At 37.1% G+C, this 12,749-nt stretch overlaps 1 protein-coding gene across 3 annotated transcripts in view; it reads right to left on the reverse strand.

Annotated features, from left to right (window-relative positions):
* Positions 1–9,406: 9,406 nt before the first annotated feature.
* Positions 9,407–12,749, reverse strand: part of LOC127433510 (spectrin beta chain, non-erythrocytic 1-like) — an 81,047-nt gene continuing 77,704 nt past the window's right edge. For all 3 annotated transcript variants that reach the window (XM_051685502.1, XM_051685483.1, XM_051685492.1), the window contains one exon: positions 9,407–12,741. In XM_051685502.1, coding sequence (XP_051541462.1) covers positions 12,532–12,741 — 210 coding nt within the window. In that variant the 3' untranslated portion in view covers positions 9,407–12,531. The remainder of the gene's footprint in view (positions 12,742–12,749) is intronic.

A 12,749-nucleotide genomic window follows, 5' to 3' on the forward strand; every position in this document is an offset into this window, starting at 1 on the left:
CTGCAGGAGGGACTGGTGTACTTGACAAAATAGATGACATCATGAGGAAGGAAAATTATATGGACATATTGAAGTAACATCTTAAGACATCAGCCATGAAGTTAAAGCTCGGTCACAAATTGGTCTTCCAAATGGACAATGACCCCAAGCATACCTCCAAAGTTGTGGCAAAATAGCTTAAGCATAACCATGTCAAGGTATTGGAGTGGCCATCACAAAGCCCTGACCTCAATCTGATAGAAAATTTGTGGGCAGAACTGAAAAAGCATGTGCAAGCAAGGAGGCCTACAAACCTTACTCAGTTACACCAGTTCTGTCTGGAGGAATGGGCCAAAATTCCAGCACCTTATCGAAAAAAGATTGTGGAAGTTTACCCAAAATGTTTGACTCCAGTTAAACAATTTAAATGCAATGCTATCAAATACTAACAAAGTGTATGTAAACTTCTGACCCACTGGGAATGTGATGAAAGAAAGAAAAGATGAAATAAATCATTATCACTACTATTATTCTGACATTTCACATTCTTAAAATAAAGTAGTGATCCAAACGGACCCAAGACAGGGAATGTTTTCGACAATTAAATGTCAGAAATTGTGAAAAACTGAGTATAAATGTATTTGGCTAAGGTGTATGTCAACTTTTTACTTCAACTGTATTCGTAGATAACTATACTCAATTTATTTGAACAACACTTCAGCAGAGATGTATTACAAAAGCTGAAACTGACCTCTGAGTACCACTGAACTTTAGCTAGCACAGCAGCCAGCAGCTTGCCCAAACACATTAGTCGTTTAAACCAGGATCTTGGGTCTAACAATATAAAACCTACACCAAGACTGTATCCTGGCTGGGACTATCCTTTTATCTTTATTTTCTTGGAAGATACATTGCTGCTTAATACAAATAAATAAATAAATAAACTGTAAATGAACACATAAAAACACTGACATTAAGAACTCAACTCAGACAAAAACTGGAAAAAGTGCTGCCTTTCCAAGAAACAAAATGCAGGCTTTTGCAGTTGTATTGTGGGTGTTGCTTTGTTTTGCTCTTGCATTTTACTCTTTGTGTGAACCAAATGTTCAATTGGTCTAGGCATGGGTGACATGCATCTTGCCAGTGGTGGCACAGAGATAACACATTTTGTTGGCGGGTGGGAGTGTGCTGAAGGGGGGTTCACCCAGGGCGCCATACAAGCTAGACAATTTAAAGCCAACTGCTAAATATGGACAGATGTTGTTCATGAGGTAAACAAAAAATGAGAGGGTTCAAGAACTTTCAGAGCCAGACTGAAAGAAGAGAGAAGGGAAAGACAAAGAAATAATGTCACGATGACATTATAAACTCATTCTCCTTTCTTTCTTGATTGTTCTTTTGTACCTGCCTTTCTGGCATTTCTCCAGCTCCTTCTGGATTTGGGAGTGACATACTGTAGATCTTAGCCTTGTTTTCTTGTCATTTTCTGAAGATATTCTAATTGAACTATGCTCAGTGTAGATAATCCAATATGCAATCCTAGTGACTTGTCTTGGTTTCAGGTTCTTGTCTCTGTTATTCTGGTGCTGAGTTTCTGTGCTGCCATGATTAGTGCCTGACTTTTTTGCAGTCCTGCCCTTTACAATTACTTGTAGGATTTATAAACTACCTTTGCTGGCATTTCCTGTTCTTCTTTCTCTTCATCCATTCTCCCAATCTGCTATTGTTGAGATAGATATTTCATTCTCAGGCGATTAATAGGAGCCATGCACAGCATCTGATGTATTTTTGATGTGGTGGGTTTTGGCCTGGGTGGAGTGCTTCCTGCTTTAATGCTCCAAGTTTCTGGTTTATGCTAGAAGCTACCAATTCATAGTGAGAACCCAGAAGCATATTAAAGACACCAATTTAACTACTTGCAATCACTATCATTTTTCGTTTTAGCTCCTCATACATTATATGTGGGGCCTCCTCCATTCCATCTGAAGAATGTGGGCCTACTCTAGTCCAAACCACAGACTTTTATATCTTCCATTTGTATATCTGTTATTCTTAAAGCTCATCATAATGATTAGTCACAGTTATGTTAATCTCTGTTAAGATGCTGATAATCAGTTATGAACTTGTTTGGATTCTGCCAATTTTCACATTTCAGTGATTTTTGTTATCTAAAACACTCAAAGAATAGACCAGACTAAACAACTAGTTCACCCAAAAATGATAAATTCTCTCATCATTTACTCACTCTCATGCTGTCTCAAACTCGTATGACTTTCTTTCTTCAGCGGAATACAAACAAAGATATTTAAAAGGGTGTATGATGTGTTTTTGTCCATTTACATTGCAATTATTTCAATATTTATGGTGAATAAGTGAATATTTTGGTTTGTTTCTCACCAAAAACGCTTGTATCGTTTAGAAGACTTGGATTAAACCACTGGAGTCACATTGATTACTTTTACGCTGCCTTTATGTGCTTTTTGGAGCTTTAAAATTTTGGACCTCATTGACTTACATTGCATGGACAAAAACACATCATACATCCTTATTTGATAAAAACTGTCATAGAAAGTCATAAAAGTTTGAGACGGCATGAGGGTAAGAGCCGTCTAAGAGTAAATGATGATAAAATAATAACATTATGAGAAATTAATCATTTTTAGGTTAACTGGTGAATTATCCCTTTAAAATTAAACCTGCCTCAAAGCCCTTTTTCTTTCTTTCTTTTTCAAGATTTTCTAATTACAGCATTGTTTGAAAGGTTTTGCCCAACCAATGGGGACCAGAATGTAGCTAAATCATCTCACCTTTCTCACTTCCTCCCAGATTCACCTTTTTCATGTCTATCTGCTTATCTGCCCTCATGACCTCATATGCTCTCATGAACCACAAGCCCTCATCCTCACGCATATTTGCCTGCAGAACAGTCTGGAGTCATAATCTTGAGTGTGTCTGTGTGTGTGTAGTCAGCTTTGATTGGGAATCGGGGCCAGCTATTATTCATCTTTCTCTGTTCTCCAAATCCAGATGTGCATTTTGTAGAGCAGACCTGAACATGCACGCACACACACAAGCAAAAACATGATGCATACCACTCCCAGCAACACATTATATATCAGATATTGCCTCTAGTGCTCTAAAGTCTGCCTGTAGTATCTTTCATACATTATGAAATATGAGACTCAAGTAAAACAAACACAAATAACCCCTTTCTTAAATAAACATGGCCGATTTATGGATTTTTTTTTTTTTTTTTTTTTTAACTAGTGAGGACCACCTAAAATGTCCTTATTAAAAATAATTGGCACTCACAAATATAGTGAAACCTGTACCAACACACACACACGTTTGTTTCACTATAAAAGTGAGGGCATCTCATAGACTTCCATTGATTTCATAGCAGGCTAATGATATTTCCTATCCCCTAAACTTAACCCTCACAGAAACCTGTGCACATAAGTAGATCTAAAGTTAAACATGATTTGTCTGATTTATGGCCCTTCTTTTTTTTTTTTTTTTTTTTTAACTAGGTGAGGATCACCTAAAATGTCCTCACTAGCGGGTTTTAACAAGTTTCTATATTATTGAGGACGTATAAAAAAATAAAATAATAATTGGCACACAAATATAGTGAAACCTGTACACACACACACACACATACACACATGTTGGTGCAGCTATCATTACGAGGACTCTCCATAGACATAATTATTTTTATACTGTACAAACTATAGATTCTATCCCCTAAATCTAACCCTCACAAAAAACTTTCTGCATTTTTACATTTTCAAAAAAAAAAAAAAACAAAAACATTGTTTAGTATGTTTTTTAAGTGATTTGAATTATGGGGACACTAGAAAAGCCCTCATAAACCACATTTATAGCATAATACCCTTGTAATTACTAGTTTGTAACCTAAAACAAAAGTCCTCATAAACCACCAATTGTTGGAAGAGGGACTAATTGGATAAATGAACTACAATTCACAGTGTCTACCCCCTTGAAACAGACCAAGTTAGTTTGCAGATTCAACAGTCAAATGCCAAAAAAAAAAAAAAATGTTCAAGTTCATACACTTTGAATTAGCCTAGTTAATGCGTGGGACAATCAATAAACGTGAACATATCTGTGTTTTTTTTTTTTTTTTTTTTTTTTAACCAGAGCTTTCAAAAACATTTATTGAGCTAACAATTTTCCAGGTCCGTTTAAAATGTAGGGCTATATGTAACTCGGGGAGCTATTACATTAATAATCAAACACATGCAGGTTTTTCCCTGTAGCTGAGTGCACGCTCTCTCTCTCTCTCTCTCACTCACGCGCACTGCACTGTGCTGACTCTACATTCTGTGCTACACCACTCAGTTCTGCGTCTCTTTCCTTGAGCATGAACAGAGCCGCAATTCACTCAACACTCTTGATATGAAATATGTGCATTGGCCTATCTGCAACGCAAACACGTTTCAACACATTTGCAGCTCCAAGTCTGGTTTGACTGACAACACGGACACGCGCCAGAATTTCCACTCTGTAAATGTTATCGACGGTTATTGAGAAGTTTCTCACAGTCGCGATAACAAATCAGCCGAACGAACAAACACGCCATTCCTTGAAACTATTGCGCAAACAAAAAACAAAAAAACCCTGCCAGTCACACCCTAAAATGCCTTTGTTTAATCTGACACGAATTCTAGAACAAGCCCTCATACTACAGTTGTGCTCAAAAGTTTGCATACCCTTGGAGAATTGGTAATATATGTAACATTTTTAAAGAAAACATGAGTGAGCAGGCAAAACACATTTCTTTTATTTCTTATGGGATTCATATTCAACTGTAGGTTATAACAGAATGGCACAATCATAAAATAAAGCATGGCAACAATGAAAAAATGAAATGACCCCTGTTCAAAAGTCTGCATACCCTTAGTTCTTAATACTGTGTATTGCCCCCTTTAGCATCAATGACAGTGTGCAGTCTTTTGTAATAGTTGTCTATGAGGCCCCAAATTCTTGCAGGTAGTATAGCTGCCCATTCGTCTTGGCAAAATGCCTCCAGGTCATGCAAAGTCTTTGGTCGTCTTGCATGAACCGCACGTTTGAGATCTCCCCAGAGTGGCTCGATGATAGTAAGGTCAGGAGACTGTGATGGCCACTCCAGAACCTTCACCTTTTTCTGCTGTAACTGGAGGGTCAACTTGGCCTTATGCTTAGGGTCATTGTCGTGCTGGAAAGTCCAAGAGCATCCCATGCGCAGCTTTCGTGCAGAAGAATGCAAATTGTTTGCCAGTATTTTCTGATAACATGCTGCATTCATCTTGCCATCAATTTTCACAAGATTCCCTATGCCTTTAGAGCTCACACACCCCCAAAACATCAGTGAGCCACCACCATGCTTCACAGTGGGGATGGTATTCTTTTCACTATAGGCCTTGTTGGCCCCTCTCTGGTTGTGACCATAAAGCTCTATTTTGGTCTCATCACTCCAAATTGCAGTGTGCCAGAAGCTGTGAGGTGTGTCAAGGTGTTGTCATTTGTGACATTGGCACAGTAAAGGCTTCTTTCTGGCAACTCGACCATGCAGCTCATTTTTGTTCAAGTATTGTCGTATTGTGCTCCTTGAAACAACCACACGTCTTTTTCCAGAGCAGCCTGTATTTCTCCTGAGGTTACCTGTGTGTTTTTCTTTGTATCCCGAACAATTCTTCTGGCAGTTGTGGCTGAAATCTTTCTTGGTCTACCTGACCTTGGCTTGGTATCAAGAGATCCCTGAATTTTCCACTTCTTAATAAGTGATTGAACAGTACTGACTGGCATTTTCAAGGCTTTGGATATCTTTTTATATCTTTTTCCATCTTTATAAAGTTCCATTACCTTGTTACGCAGGTCTTTTGACAGTTCTTTTCTGCTCCCCATGGCTCAGTATCTAGCCTGCTCAGTGCATCCATTTGAGAGTTAACAAACTCATTGACTATTTATACACAGACACTAATTGCAATTTAAAAAGCCACAATTGTGGGAAATTAAACTTTAATTGCCATTTAAACCTGTGTCTGTCACCTTGTGTGTCTGTAACAATGCCAAACATTCAAGGGTATGTAAACTTTTGATCAGGGCCATTTGGGTGATTTCTGTTATCATTATGATTTAAAAAGGAGCCAAACAACTATGTGATGATAAATGGCTTCATATGATCACTATCCTTAAATAAAAGACATGATCAGTCATATTTTTGCATGACCAGCCATATTTTCAAAATCAATGCCAAAATTTCACAATTTCTGCCAGGGTATGCAAACTTTTGAGCACAACTGTAGCTACTAGTGTTGAACAGTCGAGATAAAAGTTAGGCTAATCCTTACAAAATGTTACTCTTGTGACCAAAATACCCTAGTTTCTATAGGAAATTATTACTACTATAAAGCCATGATAAATACACCAAAATCTGATCTCCTTCAAATAGTGCAAGAAGCTTTCTGAACATAATTTCCTTACCACCTCCTTTTTTTAATTTTATACAAAAGTGATTAATAACTATTTTTGTAAGGGGTAAATTTAGTTCTCACCTGTACAAACGCAGAGATAAAACAATATTGGCATGAAGAAAATGAAAGCAATTTACTTACAACAGTTCAGTTGCAGAGCTCGAAAGTCAGATTCCGTTATGTACTAACGATCTGTTTTCATCAGTCAGAGCTTTTGAAAAGCTTGAAGCACTCAGTGACACTGGACGAGGGTCCAGCCCCTCACTCTGCGCTCAGGCAGTTTTAACGGTCGCTGGGTAACGTGCCATTGTGACTGAACACAAAGAGGGGGCCCAAGGGGGCAGGAGGTGAGGTGAGGTGAGGGTGCCGTTGCAATTTTAAAATTGCCTTAACATGCTGGTGCTACGTTGCATTGCCAAGCGATTTTGAACACTGGATAGACTTGATACATGGTGCTCGTCAAACTCGAATGGGTTAAAATAATTATAAGAGGAGGAAGGACTGGTCTACACATTAAAAACTAAATAGGGGATTTGCATACTGAGCATCTGAACCATGCAAATACAGAACAAAGCATAAAGGGACAGTTGAGAGGCAAACACAGGACATTTCCTCTGAGATTCAGGCCTTGTTAAATTAATAGTTCAACCCAAAAATGAAAATTCTCTACTCACCCTCATGCCATCCCAGATGTGTATGACTTTCTTTCTTCTGCAAAACACAAAGATTTTTTAGAAGAATATCTCAGCTCTGTAGGTCAAATGCAAGTGAATGGTAACCAAGTAAATGGTGACTTTAAAGCACAAAAGCAGCTTACAAGTAATGCATAAGACTCTGGGGGTTGTATCCATGTCTTCTGAAGTGATCCAATCAGTTTTGGGTGTGAACAGAGCAAACTCCTTTTTTATTATACATCTTGACATCAGCAGATCATGATTTCAAGCTCAATTACACTTTCTAGCTCCATCTAGTGCTCTGCACATAGAGATTGCAATGGCAATATGTTCAGTGAAAAGGAGTTACATTTTGGTCTGTTCTCACCCAAATCAGATTGGATCACTTCAGAAGACATGGATTTTTCCACTGGAGTCACATGGATTACGTTTATGCTGCCTTTATGTGCTTTTTAGAGCTTCAAAATTGTATTCACCATTCACTTGCATTGTATGGACCAACAGAGCTGCTATATTCTTCTAAAAGTTCTGTAGGTAGTTCAAAGCTGTCTTGGAATAGTTTCAAGGATAGATTCAGAACAACTACCATGTTCTCTGCTTGGCTCAAACAAAAAATGTCTCAGACAAAAAAGTATCTCATCCTTTGGGTGACTTCAAAACATCACAAACACACTTCCAAACGAGGCAATACATTTGTAAAAGTGCATTGTCATCGTTTGTCAATTGACTGATTACTGCAGAATATGATAGTTCACAGTTGGATACGACAGCTCTGAGCACAAGGAGCTGAGTTCAGTTACTATTGTTTCAAGTGGAGGAATGGAAGGGAGGGAGAAAGAGAGAAATGCTGAATATTTGTGCATGGGTTGAGGTCAAAGTTCATGACCCATCATTGACTTAGGAAGGAGGGGGTAGTCAGAAAAAGAGGTTTGCCTTGACATGGGAAAGAAAAGGAGGATATTTAAAAGACAAGTATAAGCATATTGATGACCAAATTATGGTGTTTGACTTGTTTACATATTTAAAGGAATATTCTGGGTTTAATACAAGATAAAGGAATATTCAGGATTCAATACAAGTTATGCAGAATCGACAGCATTTGTGGCATAATGTTAATCTCTCTCTCTCTCTCACACACACACACACACACACTCGTCACTCCTTTTCTTAAAAAAATAAACCAAAAATCGAGTTGACAGTGAGGCACTTGCAATGGAAGTGAATGGGGTCAATCTTTAGAGAGTTTTAAGGCAGAAATGTGAAGCTTATAAATTTATAAGAGACAAATGAATTCTTCTGTTAAAACTTGAGTATTATTTGAGCTGTAAAGTTGTTTAAATCATTGTTTTTACAAACATAGAAGGATTTAGGGGTTTATGGCATTATGTCGTCATGGCAACAAAATTGTAAAATTGGATTTTTTTTACTTTACAAAGAAAGGTTAGCAAGTGATTTTATCACACTAAAATCATGTTAACATGCATATTGTTTATGTCTTGTGGCTATACTTTTGAAACAGTGAGTATTTTAACATTTATGTATTAACCCCCATTCACTTCCATTGTAAGTGCCTCACTGTAACCCAGATTTTTACTTTTTTAAAGAAAAGGAGGGACGAGTCTAAATTAATTTTTGTGGTAATCAATTTTATGCCACAAATGCTGTCGATTGAGCTTAACTTGTAACATTCCTCCAGGAGGGCTATACATGATGTAATGTGAGGTAAATTGGATATTTTTGCTATCTGTTTTTAGTTGTATGTCCATCCTCAACAACACTGAGCTATCTGGTTGGAAGTGTGGTTAAGTCCAAGCTTCATACAACTTATAGCATATACATATACATTATATACATAAATGATAGGCTATAAGAAGTATAATACATACAACTGTTAAGGTCAATCGATCAGCATTTGTGGCATCACTGTTTCACAATTATAACCACAAGATGTTAACATGATTTTAGTGTGATAAAATCACTTACTAACCTTTTCTGTGTGAAGTTATAGCCATTTTTACAACTTCGTTGCCATGATGATATAATGTCAACAAACCCTAAAACAACTGTAAAAATGACAATTTAAACAACTTTACAGCTCAAATAATACATGAGTTTTAACAGAAGAATTAATGTAAGTGCTTTTATAAAATTATAAGCTTTCCATTCACTTCCATTGTAAGTGCCTCAATGAATCCAGAATATTTATATTCTTGATATCAAATATATCTAGCAGCAGCTGACTATTGCAGATTTATACAATAAGAATGACACAAATTTCTTTTCAAACCATGTTTTATTCCTAATATTAGATGTAGATACACAAACAAGTCTTTTTCTTGTTAACATCAGCAATGAAAAAAAAAATGCTTCACAGCACACTTTCCCCCAAGTGGTGGGGTTTGGTATTACAGACTAGAAACTCAGCAGGAATAGGCTGCAGATTTTACACGAGGTGCAGTTGCAACAGCAGTAGTATTAATAATGGTAATATTAATAATGAGTTTTATATAATAATAACAATAACATATAATAGTAGTGATATTAACAATTGATATTCTTTAACATATGGTTCTTCAATGAGTTGGTGGGATTATTTTTGAAGACGCATTATAATGTTGCACAATATCCTATTAATGGATGAGGAAAAAAAGACGCTTAAAAATAAGATTTTATCTAATTTAATGCCCAGCACTATGAGGAAACACTCTCTCCTACTGAGAGATGAGTTTTCACTCTTAGAACTGACTGTATAAACATATTACAATAAAATTATCATTCATTCTCCGTTTGCCCTAAAATTTCACTAACCAGATCTTTGAAATTCACATAAATCGACTCTTCTCTGGATTCTCTTATATTCCACAATGCAGCTGACCATCTAGCCAGTGTAAAACATCCCCACTCAAGAGATTAAAAAAAAGATGAGGGGGAAGAAAGAAGACTAGAACTTAGTGACAAAGAGGAAAATAACAGAAAAGAAAATCAACAGCGCAAATAAGTGAGACATAAACTATAACCCAGTGCATTTTGGAACTGATCTCGGGAAACAACTAAAAGTAGTGACTAAATTCAGTAGCACATATAGTCTCAAACTTATCTGCATGTAGGCTCAGGCTAAACAAATCTTAATGCTCAATGACAGTGTTCAGTGAGCAAAATCACTAGTCTACATCTTTCAACCTCAGTGGCGCTTTTATTCTTTAGGGAGGAGAACATCAGATCTGATAAGATGCCTTTCTGATCTTATCAAAATCAATTTTAAGTTTGTTTTGGTGACATTCTCCAGACACTGAAAACTGGAAAGATGGTCATTGGCTGTTTTAGAGGGCTGGACCAGGTTTAATAGGGAGTCTGTATAATTTTGCATCACATCAAACGTCACAGAAAAAACAGCAGCTTTCTGTTTACCCCCTTAAATGCATCTCCATCTAAAAAAAAAAAAAAGATTGACATAAGAGTGTATACTCCACTCATATCAGAGGAAGGGGCTTCATTGTATGACATCAAAAAACCTCACAATAATATCAACACACCAAGGCAAGCTTTCTCACAATCATAGGCAGAAAAATCTTTATCTTACAAAAATACTGATTTCATGCCACAGTACATTTGTAACCTACACATCATGCTCTTGAATAACTGCAAAAGTATGTTTGAAATCTAGTCTGGTTGATTGTAATGGATCCTGCCTTATGTTACTTTGCTGTTACCAGGAGATAATTCCCTCCTGCCCCGCAAGTATAAAACCTGCAATTATATATTTATGCTGTAAAAATTTCACATTCCTCCAAGGAAGATAATCTCTTGTAACTCATACTCTTACAAATAAAGGGAGCAGATTATCTCATTCACCATGAAGGGGGAAAAACTGTTGATTTGGTCCACATAAGAATGCCTAAGTCATTTTGTTTCACATTCAGAGTTTAAGCACATTCACAACTGATACACCTGAAAGCAACTTCTGTGTACACACACACACACACACACACACACACACCTAAAAAAACAGCATCAACCTTCAGGAGCATCACTGACACTAATCCCTACTTCAGCTATCAGAAAAGATGCTAATCCCTATAAAAATATGTAAAGTTTAGGGTTAAGAGAGAAAAACGTGCACGCCTGTGTGTGAATGGTAAAACTGATGCCTGAGAATCAATCCGAAAAACTCTTTAATAGGAAACTCGGTCATCTACATATTCAAATCAAACTATCAAGAAAGAGGAAAAAATATATGTCCCTCCTCACAATTCTTTGTAAGTTTAATGTTGGCTTGTGCAAGGGATTCTTGTGTTTTGTCTGTTTGCTTTAGAGCAAGAGTAAAACCAAAGTCTAAACCACAGCATCACACCTCAAATTCCAATTTTCACCACAAACACTGTCTTTTCAACAAGAGATGAGGTTAAGGGAACAGATGAACTGATGAAAAAGTCACACAATGTAGAACCCATACATCTCAAGGTATCACTCAATCAGAATGAAAGAGGGAGAACAGAGAATCTTAGCTCCAAGATAAAATAAAACTAAAACCGTTATAAATAGTTTTTTTCCCTCTTAAACTTGCAAGCCAAAAATAACTATAATTTTTTTTATATAAAAAGCATTCAACACAGTCATATCTAGTAAAATGAACAAATGCAAAAATTGTCAGTTAGAAGAGCATGTAGTTGACCAGCGCAAACCTTTGACTCATGGCCGTTTTTGTTTTCTCTGAACATGACCCATACCTAACTATACTTACAATTTTTTTTTTAAATAATCAATTTTAAATGGACTCAGAAACGCAAATAAACAATATTAATAGTAGCAATAACAATTAAATCTTTAGTTATACCAAAACAATGCCAAAAAAGGATTGTGGTCCTTCACAAAGAAAGTGAGAAGTTGAAATTCAGACAGAAAAATGAAATAATCAGGTGAAAACAACAAAACAGCACTCTTGGTCTTTCAAACATTACAGTATGGAAAAGCTATCTAGTGCAAAGCTAAAACTATTTTGAGGGGGAAAAACAAAGTGAAGAGGAAACTAGTCAAATTGAAAGGTATGAGCTGAACTTTCACAAAGCCTCTACTGCGTTGGCTCTTAGTTTGGGAGCTGGTCTTAGTCAGAAATGTCACTCCCTCCTCTCCAGAGAAGCCCAATTAACAGGGCTAACTCTGTGGATTTACAACACTTCGGGCCAAAAGTGCCACGATAGCTAGGATGCGAAATTGAACAAGATCCATGTGTGAAATGAGACGAATAAAAAACAAATTGAGTTGAAGAACGTAAAAAATGTATCACATTGTGACATGCGAGTTTGCTGCCCCTTTTCTATCATTTTCAGTTTCTTTCGAGTGTTGACAAACTTCCATCTCTTGTTTCCCTCATTGTGGAGATCGGTGACATATTTGGGTGCTTATTTCTTCTTGCCAAAGAAACTGAAGCGTTTTTCGCGGTCTCTCTCTTTGCCTTCTTTGTTGCGCATGACCACACCTCCTGCTTCGCCCGAGCTGGGAGAGATGGGTGGCATGGTCATTGCCCGACTCAGACCCCGTGTGCCACCTGGCGAACGTTCGTCGGATGACATGGATGTTTGGATTGCTCGAATCCAAGAGCTCATTTCAGCCTGGGGGA

Source organism: Myxocyprinus asiaticus, chromosome 4 (genome assembly GCF_019703515.2).
Source record: "Myxocyprinus asiaticus isolate MX2 ecotype Aquarium Trade chromosome 4, UBuf_Myxa_2, whole genome shotgun sequence".
Lineage (NCBI taxonomy): Eukaryota > Metazoa > Chordata > Actinopteri > Cypriniformes > Catostomidae > Myxocyprinus > Myxocyprinus asiaticus.